This window comes from Dendropsophus ebraccatus, chromosome 3, assembly GCF_027789765.1.
Source record: "Dendropsophus ebraccatus isolate aDenEbr1 chromosome 3, aDenEbr1.pat, whole genome shotgun sequence".
NCBI lineage: Eukaryota > Metazoa > Chordata > Amphibia > Anura > Hylidae > Dendropsophus > Dendropsophus ebraccatus.
This window is the reverse complement of record NC_091456.1, coordinates 130,892,318-130,913,943: the sequence shown is the minus strand read 5'-3', so window position 1 is coordinate 130,913,943 and position 21,626 is coordinate 130,892,318. Positions and strand designations below refer to the sequence as shown.

The 21,626-nt window shown below is 41.5% G+C and overlaps 1 protein-coding gene across 1 annotated transcript in view; it reads left to right on the top strand.

Moving 5' to 3' along the window:
• LVRN (laeverin) overlaps window positions 1–21,626 on the top strand; it is a 100,115-nt gene that overhangs the window by 51,783 nt on the left and 26,706 nt on the right. The window contains exons 4-10 of the mRNA XM_069962686.1: window positions 3,129–3,255; window positions 4,951–5,105; window positions 10,828–10,941; window positions 16,105–16,248; window positions 17,264–17,329; window positions 17,470–17,535; window positions 20,413–20,582. Coding sequence (XP_069818787.1) covers window positions 3,129–3,255; window positions 4,951–5,105; window positions 10,828–10,941; window positions 16,105–16,248; window positions 17,264–17,329; window positions 17,470–17,535; window positions 20,413–20,582 — 842 coding nt within the window. The remainder of the gene's footprint in view (window positions 1–3,128; window positions 3,256–4,950; window positions 5,106–10,827; window positions 10,942–16,104; window positions 16,249–17,263; window positions 17,330–17,469; window positions 17,536–20,412; window positions 20,583–21,626) is intronic.

Here is a 21,626-nt window from a genome sequence, read left to right as displayed (position 1 = left end):
AGGGAAGTGTATGGTTCAGCTGAAGAGAAACAGGTTACTGCCGCAAGTAGTCACTTTGTGGGACATGGTGCTTCTATAACCCTGGGAGATGGTGTGTGAAAGAGAGGGAGACACCCTTTGTAAAGGCGTGCAGCTGAAGAGAGCGTCCGGCCGGTTTCTGCACGGATCATCCTGGGCCGGTACTGCGGTAACGGCCGGATGATCTTTCGGCCGCAGGGTTCTGATGCGGGCGCATCACCGTGCGCCCGCATCAGAACCTCCCATAGCGCATAGTGAAGCAAGCGTCCGGACCCGCTCGCTTAACTGTGTGAACTGACAGGATTTCCTACGGCCGCAATTCATTGAATTGCGTCCGCAGAAAACTGACATGTCATTTTTGCAGCCCCGTGCAGGATCTCGGCCAGAGCGCATGCGATGTGTATACGCTCTGGCCAGGATCCCATAAAACAATAGGCATTGTTCACCCGTACAATGTATGGCCGCACTTTTACGTAGTGTGAACATAGCCTAACAATTATAATGATAGATTCATGAATACTTACATCTTTCTGCGCCCTCCGTGTAACACCATAGGTTATTGGTGCGCTGTTAATCTCGGTGTGTCTTTTGGTAAACATGTCTGCCTAGTAAACAATTGCTGTTTTTGTACTGTTTGTGCTGCGAGCTGACTTTAGAAGTAAGGTGAAGCTATAAAAAGCAGTGTATTCTGGAGGGCATAGAGATGAAACAGAGGAAGGGCATATCCATCAAAGGAATGGAAACATTCATGTCAGTCCTTCAGAGAGTAGGATGTTGAGAGCCGCAATCAAAAGATTTCTGAACCTCTGCTTTAAATAACATAGTAATAAAAACTCACATAAAACAGCAGATGTTGATTGTTATGTTGTAAATTAGCGTAAAAAACATTTCAAAGCCTAACATGTTATCTTTATGTCGGAATGCATTTTGCTTTTGTATGGTACTGTATGTTACTATTTTAATGATATTGAACTTGAGATTGTTCTGAGGCTATTATGTTTTACCATTAAGGTGTAAATAGATATTGTTTCCTATTAGCTGTATTCGGTTATATGAGTTTTATAAGAAGCTACTCTTTTCTTCCCTGTTCTCTGTATGTTCTCAGTTCTATAATTGCTTGGAACCTTGTAATTGTGCAAAGATGTTTCAATGATTAAAGACAGTGCCATGAAGACATCATGTCCCTTACCATATCCCTTCTGGCTCTGAGAACTAGGGCTATTGGGCTATGTATGACACAGCATTTTTACTCAGTATTTTGCAACCAAAACCAGGAGTGGATTGAAAACACAGAAAGGCTATGTTCACATACTATTGAACTATTGAGTGGATGTCCACCATTTAATGGCAAATAATTACCGTTATTTCAAAACAAAGGCCTTTTTTTCAAAATAACAGCCATCCACTAAATTTCAACAGTGTGGAAACATAGCCTTTCTGTGTTTTCAGTCCACTCCGGGTTTTGGTTGCAAAATACTGACCAAAAATATAGTGTGGAAACATAGCCTCGGTCTGTTTTTTAGTCGGTAATGTCTCAAAATAAGGCTTTAAAAACAGTGTGTGAACATAAACTGAGGGAATAATATTTCACAGATTCTTTTATTATTATTTGGTTACTTAAAGTGACTCTGTACCCACAATCTGAGCCCCCTCAAACCACTTGTACCTTCAGATAGCTGCTTTTAATCCAAGATCTTTCCTGCGGTCCGTTTGGCAGGTGATGCAGTTATTGTGCTAAAAAACTACTTTTAAACTGGCAGCCCCGTGCCCTACGGGAGTGGCCTAGATTGTGTATGCATTAAAGGGAACCAATCACACACAAATTGGCCATAAAGATAAGGAAACGTGCTGGTACATCAGCCAGCACGCTTCCTAACCATCCCCCTGTCCCCTCCGTCCCATGAACATTCAGCCCGCAAAGTTAGTTTAATAGTGTCCCGCGCTGTATGCAAATTACCATGTAAGTAGTCAAGGTGGGCGGGCGGCTGGTCAAGTAGTCCCGGTGGGCGGGGGCTTCGTCATGTAGTCACAGGCTCCTGGGCCGCCTCCGGTGCTGTAATCATGCCCCTCCGGGCGTGTTGTAAAGCGGCTCCTAGTGACGTCACTCGGGGGGCCGGCATTGCACGTCGGCCACGCCGACGTCTTTACTAAGCTGCGCGTGCGCAGTACAGTGGGTGAAGCCGCTGCTGTACTACGCCGTGCAAGCGCAGTACAGCAGCGTCTTCTCAGGCTGCACTGCGCATGCGCAGCTTAGTAAAGACGTCGGCGTGGCCGACGTGCAATGCCGGCCCCCCGAGTGACGTCACCAGGAGCCGCTTTACAACACGCCCGGAGGGGCGTGATTACAGCACCGGAGGCGGCCCAGGAGCCTGTGACTACATGACGAAGCCCCCCGCCCACCGGGACTACTTGACCAGCCGCCCGCCCACCTTGACTACTTACATGGTAATTTGCATACAGCGCGGGACACTATTAAACTAACTTTGCGGGCTGAATGTTCATGGGACGGAGGGGACAGGGGGATGGTTAGGAAGCGTGCTGGCTGATGTACCAGCACGTTTCCTTATCTTTATGGCCAATTTGTGTGTGATTGGTTCCCTTTAAGCTGGCACACCCTCTCTGTCCCTCCTCCCCGCCCTCCTCATCATTAGGAATGCTCCAGGCTGATTGCCTCCTATTCCCCACCTGTGGCAGCCCGGCTCATGGGCTGGATCGTTAAGGACCTGTGCAATGTTCAGCATGGAGAAAATGTTCCAGTGGCATTCCTAATGATGAAGAGGGTGGGGAGGAGGGACGGAGTAGCGGTGCAAAGTTAAGGCACAGATACTCCTGTAGGGCACAGGGCGGCCAGTTTAAAAGTTGTTTTTTTAGCACAATAACTGCATCACCTGCCGAATGGACGACAGGACAGATCTTGGATTAAAAGCAGCTATCCGAAGTTACAAGTGGTTTGGGGGGGGGGGGGTCAGATTGTGGGTACAGAGTTGCTTTAATGCATTTCTTTTTTGCTTTCTCATATTTACAGAACATGATTTTGAGCTTCAAGGATTATGAAAAAATATTGTTTGCTTTATTTACTGCGAGTGAAACATTTTCTTATTATATCTTAGATACGAGTTTGGGCACGAAAGGAAGTAATAAAGAATGGATATGCAAACTTTTCTGTGGAAATTGTGGGGCCAATTCTTTCTTATATGGAGGATCTATTAAATGTCACATACCCTCTACAAAAAACAGGTGAGCTTAGTTTTAACTGAAAAATACACTATTTGATGGAAATAAAGCACATCTATTTCAATAAAGCCGCTATACAGTTAGTAATGTACCACATTTCCAGTCTTTTCAATGTCTTAAATATTTTCCTGCCCTGTTTTTTTGTCCTTTGTCATTTCTTGTATGGCATTTGCAGCCTGTCATAAGAAAGTAAATATAATGTTAATAGTTCTTACTAAAATGTTGCTAGGAGAGGGACCAGGAACCTACACATTACCCTATTTCACAAGACTGCATTTAGAACAGTTGACATTTTTTTTCCTAATACATATGTGCACTGCACAGTTAGGCTATGTTCACACAACATCAAAAAAAGAGAAAAGGCGTCTGTATTGCTGTAATTTAACTGACTGCAATGCATTGAAGTCAATAGAATGCCAGATGTCCAATGCACACAGTGTATAAAATGACGGACATTAGCTGCGCGGATGTCAAATTAATGATCATGACAATTATTTTCGGACGTCTTTTGCAAACAGCGGACTTTTTTTTAGTTGTTCAAACACAGTTTTTCTTTTTTCACCGTCCTTTCTCCGTTTTTACTAATAAATTTAATGGACTTTTCAATTAAAGACACACCCAAAGTCCAATCAGTCCACCTAAACTAGAATAATGTTCTAGCAGCTGTTATTGCACTGACGGGCAAACAATCCTCAAAATAACAGATGTCATTTTAAAAATTATAAACGGACAAGAAAAAACATTGTGTGAACATTGCCTTTAATTAAAAAGCATTTAGCACAGTAAGTTGTCAGCCAACTTATAGTTCAGTGACATTAAATCTAAGTGTATATAAAGAATTTTTTTTTTTCAAGCAACATCTGCTATAAAGCTGGGTTCACACAATGTATGACAGCGGCCGTTCTGTGACACGGCCGTGTCGGCAAACGGCCGCCGTCTGTGAAGTTCACGTGTCAATGAATAGCGGCCACACAAAACTGACATGTCAGTTTTCTGTGCAGCCTAATGGAATCCCGTCTGGAGTGTATACAGAGTGCAAACAGCGGACGTTATTTTTAGTTGTTTACTCAAAGTTTTTCTTTTTTAACCGTCCTTTTTCCGTTTTTTTTATACTCTTGTGTGAAATTTTTCACAGAATGTTTCAGCGTGCTGAATTGGGAAGTGGTTGGTGGCTCCATAGAGAATAAATTGAGCGCTGGTAATGGTGACTGCACAGACGTGCTATGCACTCCATTGACTGAGTGGGGATTGCGTCCCTGTACTCAGGATCGTGGGGGTACGGGGGGGGGGGGGGGGGGTCAGTCCCCCAGCCATCAGTTTATTATTTACTGTCCTACAACAAGCCCAGAGGAGAATACCCCTTTAATTATAAACCCATAGCATTTACAGATATCAATTACAGATGTATAATTGAACTGGAAGGTAAAGTCATTTTTATCATTGACTCTAATCATAAAACCTTTTTTGGAGTAATTTTTTTTAAATTATAAAATATTTATATTTTATATTATAAAATATTTTCTGATGCATGCATCCTTAAAGGTTTTCATGTTGCTTCTAGCGCTTCTTACTACCAGTAAACACTATGTTGGTTTTCAGCATGTTTGCTTTATCAGCATACTATGAACACCAAATAAATTATATACAACTCCACAAATTTTTATAAAGTAGTGATGAAAGTATGTCCCTCTCTTTCAGATTTAGTAGCAATGCCTGACATTGGTGTGCCTGCAATGGAGAACTGGGGATTAATTACTTTCCAGGAAAACTCCTTGACGTATGATCCCAAGCAGAAGTTCAGCAATTCTAAGGCTTTGACATGCTTGATTGTTGCTCATGAGATAGGACACCAGGCATGTGGTAAAATGTTCCAAATCTTTATTAATTTCATTATTACTTCTTTATGTCTTCAGTATTTTACTATAGTCTAGCAATACTTTCTGACAAAAATCATAATATTTTACTTATAGAAACAAATCCTCATAACCTTTATTTATCGAATTACCAATCATTTAACCTTAATGGGGTACTCTCCCATTGTTCAGAATATTATGGCAGATCCAGGTCATTACATATTATATAGGATGCATTTTCAGCAGTTTTTCTGCTACAGATTTATCAAAGGGTGTAAATTAAATTATGGTGTAAACTGCCCAAAGCAACCAGTCACAGCTCATCTTTCATTTTACCAGGGCTGTAAGCTAAGCTGTGATAGGTCGCTTTGGGCAGCTTACATCAGTTTTTTTTTTATTGTACACCCTTTGATCAATCTGGGCCTCTATCTGTAATATTCTATCTTCCGCTGAGCTAGCTGGTTGAGATTACCTGTTATGATGTCTTCCATACAATGTACATACACAGAAAAGGAAACTGTACTCTTCTATATGGTTATATGGACAACACTTTCTCTATGTCTCACTCTGCAGCTAATGTCCCCTCCTGCCTTCCCTCTTTATAGACTTCTATGCACACCACTAAACCTGAATAAATAATTATGCTGATTATAGCACTTTTTGAATAAATCAATGTTCACAGATACAGATGTGTTTAATACCGGTAAGGCTGTGTTCCCACTAGGTAAAAATAATGGCAAATAAGGGCAGTTGTTGCAAAACAACAGCCGTTATAAATTATCCTGATCATTAATAAGAGCTGTTGTTTTGCAACAACTGCCGTTATTTGCCCTTATTTTTACCTAGTGGGAATATAGACTAAATGTGATACGAGTCTTGCTATATGTTTTGTGGAAAACACCTGGATTTCACCTTTGCTACAGACAGTATGCTCAATAGTCTAAGCAGCCACACAAACATAACATCCACAAATACTTACTTGTGGTAACATTGTATTCTTGGCAACAGTGTAAATTAAAGAGGACCTGTCACCCCAGATGGCGGCGCCAAGGCCGCCCGACCCCCCGGTGGAGCCCCGGATGCTTACCTTTTCCTGCAAGTCCCGCTTCTGGACCCGGTCCTGGGACGGAGATATCGCCGCCCGAAGGTGAGCGCGCACTGTATGCTAATTACCTGAGATGAGTCCAATGCTCTTAGAGAATGAGTGGAGCAGTCATTCTATATGGGCATCGGACTCATCTCTGCTGAGCATGCGCACGGCTTTCGACCGCGATATCTTCGTCCCGGAACTGCGTCCAGGAGCGGGACTTGCAGGAAAGGGTAAGTATCCGTGGCTCCACCAGGGGGTCGGGCGGGCTCGGCGCTGTCATCCCAGGTGACAGGTTCCCTTTAAGTTGTGAAGAATAATTGCACATTGTGTTGACTAGTGTTCATCGTGATCTGGAATAGTAGTGGAAACAGTAGAATTCTGCTTGTTCAGTTTAATTGAGATGATTGAATGTAAAAATGACAGCTGTATACTGCAAGTATAATGTCATGAATAAATCCCCAAATTTTGGTTTATGGTTATTGAGGCATTCCCATTTCTGAAATATGATCTTTAATAGTTACTAGAAAATGTACCCGACTCTGCCCGGGTATAAAGTGTCAGTGTGTTAATTAGATTTGTTCTAAGGTGGAGGCCAATCTATGTCGTTGTTTTTTTTGTTTAAGAGGAAATCGCCAGTAGCCCTTCATACCTGACAGTTCTGCACTGTTTATATAAATTGTAGCTTATGCACATTAGAAATAAACAAAAAACTTTAAACATCCTAAATACCTAATAGCCAAACTGAGATGTCATGTGATCAGACTGTATACAGAGCTTGGTTGTATACAACATTGGCAGTGTTATATACAGAGCCTGGTTATACACAACATTGTCAGTGTTATTTACAGCCTGGTTATATACAACATTTGCTGTGTTATATACAGAGCCTGGTTATATACATCATTGGCAGTGTTATATACAGCCTGGTTATATACAATGTTGGCAGTGTTATATACAGAGCCTGGTTATATACAACATTGGCAGTGTTATATAAAGAGCCTGGTTATATACAACATTGGTAGTGTTATACAGAGCCGGGTTATATACAACATTGGCAGTGCTATTGCCAGGTGCATAGACATAAAGATTTCTACCTGATACAACTCTGGAGCAGCAACATACAATTGTCCATGCGGAGAACATGCAGAATCCAGATTTATGCGCCACCTGCAGTGATCGGCCTTGGGCCTTGTTTATTGTCATTGCAAATGGTGCTTAACAGGAAACAGCAATCTTTTAAAAGGTATTGTTTAATCTGAGTTAATCAGTGGAATTAGTGTATACCTCTAGTGCATAGTTTGAGGGGTTTTGTATACCTAAAGTGTATAGTTTTTAGTGGTCCCGTATATCTGTAGTGTATAGTTGGGGGGTGGGGGGGCTGTATACCTATAGTGTATAGTTGGGAGGGTCCGGTATACCTGTAGTGTGTAGTGGGGGGGCGCTGTATACCTGTAGTGTATAGTTGAGAGGGGTCCTGTATACCAGTAGTGTATAGTTGGGGGGGCTGTATACCTGTACTGTATAGTTTGGGAAGTCCTGTATACCTGCAGTGTATAGTTGGTGAAGGTCCTGTATACATGTACTGTATAGTTCGGGCATCCTGTATACCTGTAGTATATAGTTGGTGAAGGTGCTGTATACCTGTAATGTATAGTTGGTGGAGGTCTTGTATACCTGTAGTATATAGTTCGGGGGTCCTGTATACCTGTAGTGTATAGTTTGATGGTCCTGTATACCTGTAGTATACAGGTGGTGGAGGTCTCGTGCACCAGTAGTGTATAGTTTTAGGGTCCTGTATACTTGCAGGGTCGTATTTATGATTAGGCACCCGTGGTCTGGTGCCTAGGGCAGCACCTTGCAGAGGAGCAGTACCAGGGAGCAAGGGAAAGGAAACAACTTAATTTTTTGTATATTTCTAGTCTCCCATCTCCCGTTCAGACTTGCAAGAAAATCTGTTTTTTTTTCGAGGGGGGTATGGCGGTATTGGTCAGGTCTGGTATAGCGGTGTTATCCAGTCACAGTATGGCGGTATTGGCCAGGTCTGGTATAGCGGTGTTATCCAGTCACAGTATGGCGCTATTGGTCAGGTCTGGTATAGCGGCGTTATCCAGTTACAGTATGGTGGTATTGGCCAGGTCTGGTATAGCGGCGTTATCCAGTCACAGTATGGCGGTACTGGTCAGGTCTGGTATAACAGTGTTATCCAGATACAGTATGGCGGTATTGGTCAGGTCTGGTATGACAGTGTTATCCAGTCACAGTATGGTGGTATTGGTCAGGTTTGGTATGACAGTGTTATCCAGTCACAGTATGGCGGTTTTGGTCAGGACTGGTATGGCGGTGTTATCCAGTCACAGTGTGTCGGTATTGGTCAGGTCTGGTATGGCGGTGTTATCCAGTCACAGTATGGCGGTATTGGTCAGGTCTGGTATGGCGGTGTTATCCAGTCACAGTATGGTGGTATTGGTCAGGTCTGGTATAGCGGTGTTATCCAGTCACAGTGTGTTGGTTTTGGTAAGGTCTGGTATGGTGGTGTTATCCAGTTACAGTATGGCAGTATTGGTCAGGTCTGGTATGGCTGTGTTATCCAGTCACAGTGTGGCAGTATTGGTCAGGTCTGGTATAGCGGTGTTATCCAGTCACAGTATGGCGGTATTGGTCAAGTGTGGTATGACAGTGTTATCCAGTCACAGTTTGGCGGTATTCGTCAGGTCTGGTATGACAGTGTTATCCAGTCACAGTGTGGCGTATTGGTCAGGTCTGGTATGGCTGTGTTATCCAGTTACAGTATGGCGGTATTGGTCAGGTCTGGTATAGCAGTGTTATCCAGTTACAGTATGGCGGTATTGGTCAGGTCTGGTGTGGCGGTGTTAAATGTGACGTCTGGAGCTATTATCTACCAATCTACCTATCCTGATGCTAATTGGTGAGTGAGGATGGGGCATCTTCAGCTTTAGTGCTTAGGGCAGCAGCAGCTGGTAATACGGCCCTGTATACCTGTACTGTATAGATGGAGTAGGGGGTTCTGTATACAAATACTGTATAGATGGAGTAGGGGGCCCTGTATACATGTACTGTATAGATGGAGTAGGGGGTCCTGTATACATGTACTGTATAGATGGAGTAGGGGGTCTACCAGTTATTTCTGCGAATCTGTTGTGAGGCAGCTGCCCTAGCAACCACAGCTCCCAGTGAAAATGAAAGTAGTAATCCTATTGGTTGCTAAGGCTCCCAACTGCCATTTCCTCTGGGCAGAGCTGCAGCTAATTATATCACCTGTATGTGCAGTCTGGAGATTTTACCATTCATTTTTTCATGAGGTGCTCTTCCTCTTCCACCTCCCCTCCTGTACATTTGGCAAGGATGGGACCTTCGCTCTAACCTGCCCACAGATACCCAATGTATCTGTGGGCCAAATTTGGGGTCAAACGTTTCAGGCGTTTGGAAGTCTATAGAGGACAGATGGACAGACAGACAGACAGACTTTCATTTTTATGATATAGATTTATTTATAGGTGAGTTTTCGGTAATGACCTATATTGATATACTGTGCAGTCTACTGTATATAGAGTATTGCAATAAATCTTGTGTTACTCACCTTGCCCAGTTCCAGTCCTGGGCATTTATCCATGGCTCCTCATGCCCTGCAATGTCATGTCTGCTATTTAAACATTACTGCATATGATAGGTTTATACCCTTTCCTAGTTTCACTGGAACACAATAACTTAGCATTCAGTGGCCCCATATAGAAAATATAGAACACAGGCCACTGTGGCAGCGCAGGCATGGTGAGAGCTCCATTTATTGTAGCAATGATTGCGTCAGACCCCCAGTAATAAGTTTCCAGGGGAAGATATTCTGCCAGACCCTGCAGAAAATGTAGTCTCCTCTCCGAGATGGCGCAGGTGAAGAATTAAGATGAGAGCAGACAAGCCGCTGGAAGAAGTGCATCAGCTATAAGGAGCCCGGAGTCATCAGTCATAGTTCCAACAAATGTAATGGTGGCAATGCGTTTCTGCCCTCTTATACTGGAGGGCCTTGCTCAAGCACTTCTCAAGCAAACAAAAGTCCAATGTGTCAACCCCCTTCCTTAGAGTTAATCCCAATACACATTGCATTGACAGTCAATGGACATTATTAGTGACATCTGACATAAATTTTAAAGGGATTCCTGGTAGTTAAAATAAATACCCATAGATATAGACCAGAAAAACTAAAAACAACTATATATACCTATTACCGCCACTTTAGTGCTGCATCTGCTGTGGTGTCCACCAGTAAAAGTGCTGTGATGATATCCGATACACTGCAGCTAACCACTGCTTCAGCGGTCGCACGATGTGCATGCAGGAAAAGACCACTGAGGCCAGTGATTGGCCCTGGCACATGTGCACATCATCTCAGTAAATCAGGGGGAAACACTGAAGTACTCACACTTTAAAAAAAAATCTCAATCACAATTTTTCAAATACCCCGTTTCTGTATTATATATGGGCAACTTGACACATATTTTTATTTAGATGTTATATACTTTTTGTTATCCTTGCTTGTAGCTATTGAACTGTTTATAAGAATGAAGCAAATGAGTGACCACACAAGCACTTGTCATTTTATATTTCCTTCTTTTCTAGTGGTTTGGAAATCTTGTTACCATGAAATGGTGGAATGACATTTGGCTGAATGAAGGATTTGCTTCTTACTTTGAATACCGAGGTGCCAGTTTCATCGACCCTAAACTGAAATTGGTAGGCATCATACAATCAGGTCTCACATGTCCAATAACGTATCTCTCATAACTACATTATTGCTTTAATTTATTTCTGTCTGGGACATTCCTTACATTATTTCATGTGGGGATAATGGAAATATCTTTTATGATGTGGTTGTATTTTACGTTATTTCAGCTTCTAATGCAGTTATTCTTATATTGTTAGCTACACAGTTATTTGAGACTTGAATACAGGTCACAGTAATGCTTTGAACAGCTACGGCAAGTACTGTGATATATATGCAGTTTTACTAGGTTGTATGCAAAGAAGATTCTCTCCACAAAGTGGATGGCCCGCGTCTTCCCTATAAGCTATTGCACAGCTTTATTTTCCCAACAGGTGCTTCCTTGAACTGTATTTCGCAGATCTACAGATATAGCAAGGGGGAGCGGATTACCAAGGGGAAAGAGAAAAGCTAGAATAAAGCAACTAGCTAGGAAAAGAAGCTAGACATATTGTTGAAAGTGAAAAGCTTGCTGCACACAAGTCACATTCACTAAAAAATCTCATCCTTTCCTTGTAGACTTTGACTCCCATAAAAATTGCTTTATATATAAAACAGAATGAAAATTACCAGCTGAAATCTTTTTTTCCTTCAGTAATTTACTGTATATTGGAAGCAATAGAGGAGCATTGTGTGAAGCAGTGTGTAGTGTGTTATTAATAAACTTGGTGCCTGCTACAAACTTCCATCTTTATTTCAGAGGAGCTTGGTTCCCTGATTCGTCTTTCCGCTCAAAAGAATAGGTGGCTGCCTAAAATAGGATCATTTAGAGGGGCATCATTTGTGGATTAAAAAAAAAACAATGCTGTAACCTTATCTGTTATTTGTATTATACACCTAAAATCATTGCAGGAAAAGCACATGGCTCCACAGTCTTACTATACTGTATATGTATACACGCTGTAAATCCTATATAGAGTACTATATCCTTCTATAGGGAGATGGGAAAAGCAGGGACAAGGGAAGAGAAGAATTAGGCCAAGTGCTTCTCCTGCCTAGTCTAGTGATTGCTGGGGTCTGAACACCCAGTCCCCAGTCAAAACTCTTGACATATGTCTGTGTCACATGTAAAAAGTTTTTTTTTTATTATACTAAATCTTTGGGATCTACTAATTGCTTAATGGCTGGAGTTCGGCAAAGAGTTTTTCCAAAAACACTCCTTCGGCTAATAATTGGTGTGTGTAAAAGTGACAGCAGTCAGCCTAGGCGCAGGAAATGCCTGATCCTCAGCTGACCATATCTTCTCTACTGCAGCAACATATATCACTCTCAGCTGCACATCTCCCTGTGTAAAATACTTTAAAACGGCTGCAGGAACAACACATTGATTGTTTATGCGGCTCGGCCGCTCGATTCTTTGGGCCTTCTAAAGGCACTGCAAATGAGCGCTGATGGCTGAAGATCTATCAATGTAAGAACAGTAAAGGATGTGGAGGATATCTCAGATACAGTTTACAGTTTGCATTTCAGACAATATATGGGCAATCCGTGAGACAACAATCTATCCGGGAGAAAAATCTATTTGAGGCATCAGTTACAAGAGTTCTTTAGCTACATTGTTGATTATGTCCTTCCATTAGGGATGATAATTCCCCTCTTCTCCGTTACTGGACTACATTTTTGTACATCATAATGGTAAAAATGTATCATTTGATGCTTTTAAATCAGGGGGCAATAATAACCTCAAAAACTGCTGAATGTGTCATTTATAAGAGGAAACAAGCTCAGATATATATTTTTTGTGCTTGCTACGCTACCGTTTATGGACAGTTATAGTGGTTCTCTTTTGTTCTCCTCAACATGGCAGGGTGTAGCTTCCTAAAGGTTTCAGCAAAAAAGGCATTCACCTCAAAATGGAAATGAATTTGCTGGTATGTGAGAGTGTGAAACAATTATCTCCTAAGCACTGTGAAGGAGCAAGCTGTGCCATTTAGAAAGCAAAGAGCATTTCCCTCCCCACACACATCTCAGAGTAGTGCTGAAGGATTTCTGATATTCTTTCTGTCTCTAAGACCCCTAAAGAGTAAGGAAGCAAACATATTTTCTCATCATCATCTCATAATCTCTAACAGAGAGAAAAAGTAACATACATTCTAATGACTGAACGTGGCAGATATGAGCAGAATTGCGTTTGTATCTGAATAGTTTATAAGGACAAATCATTTGCCCCTTCGTGTTAACAAATACTTGCTATATTTGAAGGGTTATATGTTGAGTTTATTAAAATTATTGATGTCTACCATACGATCACAATCTTTCCTTCATTTGATAAAAATTGTATGAAAGGGATCTAAAGAGCTTTGCATTCAGCAGTGTTCGGAATACCATAGGTAATGAAAAGAATGCTGGCCTCACATGCACATTTCTATCTATTTATTTGGGGACAGTTTTCTTCTGTTGTCAGGATTGCTAAAGGATCGGAATCCCATCTATCGGCTAGTTATTCCCTGTCTTGTGGTTAACTTTTGATCTTGGGATAGAGTTGACTTTGAAGTAGAGTTGACTAGCCCACTAGAGCCCCCAAGGAACTTCTGGTCGCCTCAGGCCTTGACAATAATTAGCCCCAAAAACAAGTGGCCTAGGGGTCTAGCAGAAAATCAGCTACTTATCCCCTATCTTGTGGATAACTTTTGATCTTGGGATAGCCCCTTTAATATGAAGTAGAGTTGACTAGAGTCCCCAAGGATCTTCTGGTCAGCTCAGGCCTTGACAATAATTAGCCCCAAAAACAAGTGGCGGAGGGGTATGGCAGAAAGCTGGAAACAATGACTTGCTGCTAGGTTCTTTTTCTTTGTGGATTCAGACCTAATATACTGTAAAAACTCATTGATTATACCTCCTGTGCGTGCATGAACTATAGAGATGAGCGAACTGAATCCTGTGAACCAAGATTCATTACAAACATTGTTGCAGTTTTTTAATGTGTTTCTTAAGATGGTGGCCATACAATTCAATACATATAGAAAACAAAAAAGGGTATGCTCACATGTTGCTCCTGTGTCCTCCTATTGGTCTCCAGAGTCCCCCACTGATTGCAGCCGTTTCCAGCCCACTCAGCCAATCGTAGATTAAGATGGGACAGCATCACAGCCAGTCATTGGCTGAGTAGGCTGTCACTCCCAAGACGAAAGTGACAGCCGCTTAGGTAATCACTTGCCACAGTGCTATCCTGTCTTAGTCTTTGACTCTAAGGTCATCACATGGATAGAGCTACACCGATGTTGAAAGACGATACCGCGGTCCTTTTTTTTTTTAACCGTGGCCCGGTTCCCACGTACGGCTCCGGCCGGGGGTGAAGCACTGGCAGCAGGGGAGCACTAGAGCAGTGGGAGGAACCCCCTGCCCCTCTTTGATGTGCCTCCATTGATTCTAATCCATATGAAACTCTTAAAGCGAATGAACTGATGGTACATTCGCCTTGAGGGGATTTTATGAAATCAGAAAAATAAAGGTTACCTAATTCTATAAACCACCTCCCTTATTCATGGGTTGTGACCTGTATATTTAATCCTAATATCTGAATTATCTCAAATATCTCACATCTAAATTGTAATAGATGACACAGCTCATAAACAAGAAAGGCACTTTGTAGAAGGAAGCGACAATGTTTGCTTTTCTACTTATTTACCCTTTATGGCTGTTCTTATGTGGCACTAGTCCAATGGTGGATTTGCATTGTTAAAGAAGTAAAAATATTCCTATAAATGCTGCCACTAAAAACCACACCATCATACCGCAGATTAAATATGCACATGTGGGTTTACATTATGTTTTTCCTCAGAGTGATTTTCCATATTACAGACAAATATTCATATTTCAAGAATGAGGTCAGACTGTCCGTTGTATAATCTCATTCATTCTTGTTTCCACTGTATTAAAAACAAACAAATTGCTGGAAAAGCTAAAGATGTGAACAGAGCCAAATAATTTATTTTTATTGCAGCAGACTGTTAACGGGGATGTTAAGGTGGCCTTAAACCATTGATAACTAACGGACAAATACTTTTATTTGCAACGCGTTTCGGCCTTAATAAATATTATAAGGGCCGTTCTCAAGCATGATGCTTGAGAAAGGCCCTTATAATAAGGCCGAAACACGTTGCAAATTAAAGTATTTGGTTCAATATACATCTCGTGGCTGGACAAGACGTTTTGTGGATATACGAAGCTGGCGTGTACAGCTGTGTACATATTACAGTACTCATGCGCTGATCCAAGTGGTACGGGGTTCCCATTTTGGTCCTGTAACCGGCTGGTTACTTCATTTGCACATTTCTTTCCCACCTCTGGTGGTGACGCCCCGGAATAGCTGCGGAGTACTATATATCATATCATATCATACTATATATCATATCATATGCCATCGATAGAGTTGTGCCTAATCTTGCACAACTCCACCAGGTGAGTGGATTCCTGTAGTTGTCTACTACCACACACCTGACCTCCACCTACTGCACAAGGAAGCGCCCCTTTCTTCTCCCCTTCTCTCATGTCCATTGTATACAACTTAAACATCACGGAAAAGATTTATCAAAATTGATGCTAGAAAAGGGCGGAGAAGTTGCCTATAGCAGTCAGTCACAATAACCTTTTCCTTGTGTATGTAGCCAAACAGTCCCAACCCCAATCCCTTTTAGAAATACCCAAACATATGGGAAACCTTTAAAGGGGTGGTTTAGGGGAAAAAGATGGCTGAAACCTTCTGCTCCCTGGTGCAAAAAAACAAAAACAAAACTGAACTCAAGAACAAGGGGGCACAGTTTGAGGTTAGTTGAGGAAAGATCAGAAGCAATATGAGAAAATATTACTTTACTGAAAGAGTAGTAGATGTAAACTTCCAGAAGATGTTGTAGATAAATCCACAATAACTGAATGTAAACCTGCCCCCCCCCACACACATTTAAATGTGTGTCAAATCTTACCTAACAGTGCTCCTCCACTCCACCAACCCAACGCTGCTTCTACTAATTTCAAACCTTCTTCCAGGAGTGATTCACTTGCAGTAGCTTTGATAATTCTACACCTGTGTGTATTGTAGCTGTCATGATCCACTTCTGTTTTTTGTAGAATAAAAGGATTTGTATGACATAGTTGCATCTATAAATATTCACTTTTACGATTCATTACTTTTTCAGAATGAGCTATTTATGATGCACAACTTGGTAAACATTTTTGAAAGAGACATGCAGCCATCTGCAAGGGCTGTATCAGTCAAAGAAGAAGACATTAATAATGTGGAGCTTATAGAGCCATTATTTGATGATTTCACCTACAGCAAGGTAACACCATTTTTCATATCAAGTTATCTATTCTGGTGCAATACTTGTTCATGTTATTTTCAGCCATTTTGTATGTCCCATAGACACTGAATGAGACAGCAAGGTGAATGCATGCCCATCACTGAGTTACACCCCCCCTCCCCCAAAGGGGTATCCCATAAATCGTTTTCCAAATTTCAAATATGGTAATTTGCAGAGTCTTTAGAATAAAATACCTTTTTTATTTTGCTGACATATACATCATGTTGCTGCTCTGCGCTGAATCTGTCCCTGATAGTATAGCCCCTTCTTCGGCATACTGCTCTGGTATACTATCATGCTACTGCAGAAGTTCTTTACCTTTCCTGACAAGTGTAAAGCTCTGTAGCAGGATTCCGGCTAGGTGGAAGCAAGGCCTAGCCAGAATCCTGCTCCAAACTGATGAGGGGCAACACCCCGAAACAGCTGTCTGTGGATGGATACCTGGCCTTAGCTTTTTTTTCCTTGTCATTACATTGACTTATAGGGCCACTTAATATGGTGGTTTTGGTGGTTTCCCTATCAGAGACACCCCTTGGCTGGGCCCTTCCCGGAGGAATATCTGGCTAGTCCTATATTTCGAGACTCTTAAATGAGGCTCCACAGGAAAATTTTTTTTTTTGCATACTCCTACAGCACTTAGCTCATTAGGTGGACATGCACGTTCTTTTATACTTTGAACACTAGGTGGTGCCAAACACTGGATCATTTTATCAGCATGTAACCAGCATGTATGATCTGTACAAGTAATATCATAGCTAATGGTGGGACAACTGGTTTAATCTACCAGATTTCTCTTTAAGGATAGGTATGCCACGAAACTTAGCATTTCTTATTCCTTATATAAATTAAAACATTTATAAAGAATTGTTTTTGATTTGTAACCTCAATTGTCTTATGTCTGAAAAATCCCTGAATTCTTTATGTTATTCACTGATATCAAAAATGTCACAGATAACAAAGCAGATAATAAAGCAGGATTCTCATTTTCATACAGGCAGCTGCTTTAATCCGTATGGCTTCAACCTTCCTGACAGAGAAACTCTTCATCAAAGGGATCAGCGTGAGTTTAGAAATCATTTTTGGAATTTATGAACTTTTGGCAATATAAGGCTAGACAGGAACATCTGATTCATTGATACTACATGGATCTCTCTGCTTACCGCCTCAAGAAGTAATGACCTTCCATTTGTCTCATCACAGTCATACTTGAAGAAATTTTCATTCTCAAATGCTGACCAGGATGGTTTGTGGAATCATTTACAAATGGTACTTTTTCTTTATTTCTTCACCAGTGTGGCATAAATAAAAAAATCTGTGTCACTATTACTTATTAATGCTCACTAATAGGGATGGTCCGAACAGAGTTCGGTTTGGGTTCGTACGAACCCGAACTCTCGGTAATGATTCCCGCTGTCTGCCCGCTCCGTGGAGAGGGTGGATACAGCGGGAGGACCGCCTGGAAAACTGGGATACAGCCATAGCCATAGGCTGTATCCCAGTTTTCCAGGCGGTCCTCCCGCTGTATCCACCCGCTCCACGGAGCGGGCAGACAGCGGGAATCTGATGCCGAGCGTTCGGGTTCATACTGTCAAAATGTTTGGTTTCAGCAACTTTATGTAATCCCGAATGCTCGTTGTTTGATTCCCTGCAGCTACAGAAGTTGGATGCGGCCTTAACCTCTTAAGGACATATGACGTACCGGTACGTCATATGTCCTCACTTGCACTTCAAAGCGGGGCCGAGCGGCGGCCCCGCTTTGAAGTGCCGCGAGTAGCCCGGGACCGCTGCTATTAGCGGGCACGGTCTGATCGCCGTGTCCGCTAATTAGCTAATCGGAGGCAGCTGTCAAAGTTGACAGCTGCCTCCGATTACCGGAGGCAACGTTTCCCTGGGGTCTAGTGGGGGAGATCGCTCCTCCGGGACCTTGTCCCGGAGGAGCGATCTCCCTTACTGATGCCGGCCGGGGACGCGTCCAAGATGGCGCCGTCCTCGGCTCGGCACTCATTCGTTTTTGGCTGCAGCAGCCGAAAGCAAACGAGTGCCGATCTCATGGATCTCTGCAGCATATCTATGCTGCAGAGATCTCAATGAGAGATCCAAGTGTATATACTAGAAGTCCCCCAGGGGGGCTTCTAGTATAAGTGTAAAAAAAAAAATAAAGTGTTGTTAATAGTAAAAAGCCCCCTCCCCTAATAAAAGTCTGAATCACCCCCCTTTTCCCAGGTTTAAATAAAAGTAAACAAATAAATAAATAAATAAACATGTTTGGTATTGCCACGTGCGGAATCGCCCGAACTATTAATTAATCACATTCCTGATCTCGTACGGTAAACGGCGTCAGCGCAAAAAAATCCCAAAGTGCAAAATTGCGCATTTTTGGTCGCATCAAATCCAGAAAAAAATTAATAAAAAGCGATCAAAAAGACGTATATGGGCAATCAAGGTACCGATAGAAAGATCACATCATGGCGCAAAAAATGACACCTCGCACAGCCCCATAGACCAAAGGATAAAAGCGCTATAAGCCTGGGAATGGAGCGATTTTAAGGAACGTATATTGGTTAACAACGGTTTGAATTTTTTACAGGCCATCAGATACAATATAAGTTATACATGTTATATATCGTTTTAATCGTAAAGACTTGAGGAACATGCATAACAAGTCAGTTTTACCCCAGGGCGAATGGCGTAAAAACACATTTCCCCCAAATAAAAGAAATGCGTTTTTTTTTTCAATTTCACCACACTTTGAATTTTTTTCTGGTTTCGCAGTGTACTTTATGCAAAAATTCAGCCTGTAATTGCAAAGTACAATTAGTGACGCAAAAAATAAGGGGTCAAGTGGGTTTCTAGGTGGAAAAATGCAAGTGCTATGACCTTTTAAACACAAGGAGGAAAAACCGAAAACGTAAAAACGAAAATGGGCCCCGTCCTTAAAGGGTTAAGGCTGCCAGGAAAACATGGATACAGCCTGTGGCTGTTTTCCAGGATTCCATAGGGCGGCATCCAACTTTTGTAGCTGCAGGGAGTCCAACGCCAAGCATATGGGTTCAGATAACGTTGCTGAACCCAAACATTTTGATAGGTTTGCTCAACACTAATTACAAATCAAATGACAGACTATGTTATCTTTTTCACTTTAAGGTGTTTTCACAAAAGACATTCATGACAGTGTCTAGTCCCCTGTTCCCTGGAAAAGTTGCCATGGAAGCCTAGTTGCTTACCTATATTGTCTATGAATGATTATAAAACACATTAATGGAGTATGACTATACGTTCAAGTCCACTGCCCTTTCTGTAATGAGAAGCTATTTGTTACATATCAAATCGATATGCTATAAGTGTCTTTATTAGAAAAGGTTTTTATTGATGGAAAAGAATAGAAGCAACTATTTCCAAATTTAAGAATACCTATGTTGTTGGACAGCATTAGTGGAATACAACATACTCAGGTACCCATGTCTTCTGTGCTATTCCATACAGCACACCTCAGTGTATACCATTTACCTGAAGGCCAAAATAACAATTGTTTAGCCTCTTTTAGGGAATGAGGATCTATGAATACCTTTAGAGATGAGCAAACCTAAAGTAAGTGGCTAGAGAAGATGGATGCAGCCCAAGGACTGCCTTGAAAACATGGATACAGCCCTGTATCCATGTTTTCCAGGCAGTCCTCCGGCTTCATCCATCTTCTCCAGGCAGCAGGAATTAAATGCTAATAGTTTGGCTTCACCCAAGCCCAAACTTACTGTAGGTTCGCTTATCTCTACCTATACTGAATATGCCAGATGTTTTCCTGGAGCATATGAGAAATAGGCACTATTGGGGTGATTTATCAAAGAAGGTAAAATGTAGACTGGTGCAAACTGCCCACAGCAACCAATCACAGCTGCCCATTCGTTTTAGTAGAGCTGAAATCTGATCTGTTATTGGTTGCTGGGGGCAGTTTGCACCAGTCTACATTTTACACCCTTTGATAAATCTGGGCCTATGAGCACAGTGTGAAAATATTCTGGCATAGAACAAAGAGTATACACAGTTTACTGTAAATGTATAACTCCTTTTCAGTGATTTATGATACATTAAAATGAAATTTTTTTTAACCATTGTTGATACAAACAACAACATAGCTCATGTTCTAAGTTTATAGATGACCAGGATGAAGTTAAATTACCAATGCCATTGAAAGACATCATGGATTCATGGACATGGAAAAAAGGCATACCTCTGGTCACACTCAACACATCTGCCGGAACGTTAAGTCAAGGATTGCTGAAGATGGGCAATCATGACAATACCACCAATGACTCTGAGTATGTTCATATTGTTCAAAACATCAGTATGAGGATAGGTTCACACTGTGTCTTTGCTGTCTGTTTTATCAGTTCGTTTAAATATACATTTTTGGGGGGCAGGTAATCTTTGATTGCTTAGGTCTGAGGCTGTGTTCACATATGTTGTTGTTTTGTATGTTTGATTCACATTTCCCCTCTATTTATTTGTCTGTGAATTGTGAAATTGCAGTAAAATAGTGCAAATTTGCTGCAATTTTAGTTTTTTTTTTTTTTTACTGCAGTTGAGCAATTCATGGCAAAATAGTGGGAAAGTATCTGCAGAAACACCAAAAAAAAAAGGAGCCATGTACGAACATAGCTTGAATAGCTTGGGTGGAGTTTTAGTAGCTAGTCTTTAAAAAAATCCATGGAATTTTCATAAAGTAAATCTGTTAGCTGTAATTCGAGTTCCAAATTGATGACACTGTTAGATATCTATTTAGTCAAGAAGACACATGGTACCTTTTAAATATCCAGCTCTGTTTGCAGAATGCAGAAAAATTATTTTCTGGTACAAAGAGTCACAGAGGCTTCTTACTCCCCTCACATACTAGATCCTGCTTGGGACTCAGCTTCCAGTTGTCAATCAAATAGGGAAGAGGCAATCCAGCTTGCAGCTATTCAGAAACTTGGAAAAGCCTCTTTGACTATTTATACCAGAAAATAAAAGCATGTCCCTACATCACAGAAGCACAGCTTCTTGACCTAACATCTAACAGTGTCAGTAGTTAGGAACATAACTTAAAGCTGACAAATTCCCATTAACCCCTTCCCCCCTTCCCCCAATATGATGTCCGGGGACACCATGAAAAGCAGTGAGTTACTACATTATGACGTCCCCGGACGTCATGCTGTCCCTTACATACCTAAGCATGCAGAATTGTCTAATCTATTAAAATATTACAATATTGGTCCCGCACGGTGAACAGTACAAATGAAAAGCAAGGTGAAATAAAAACAGAATTGCAGATTTTTTTTTTTATTATATATTAGAAATTTTTTTTATAAAAAAATAATTTAAAA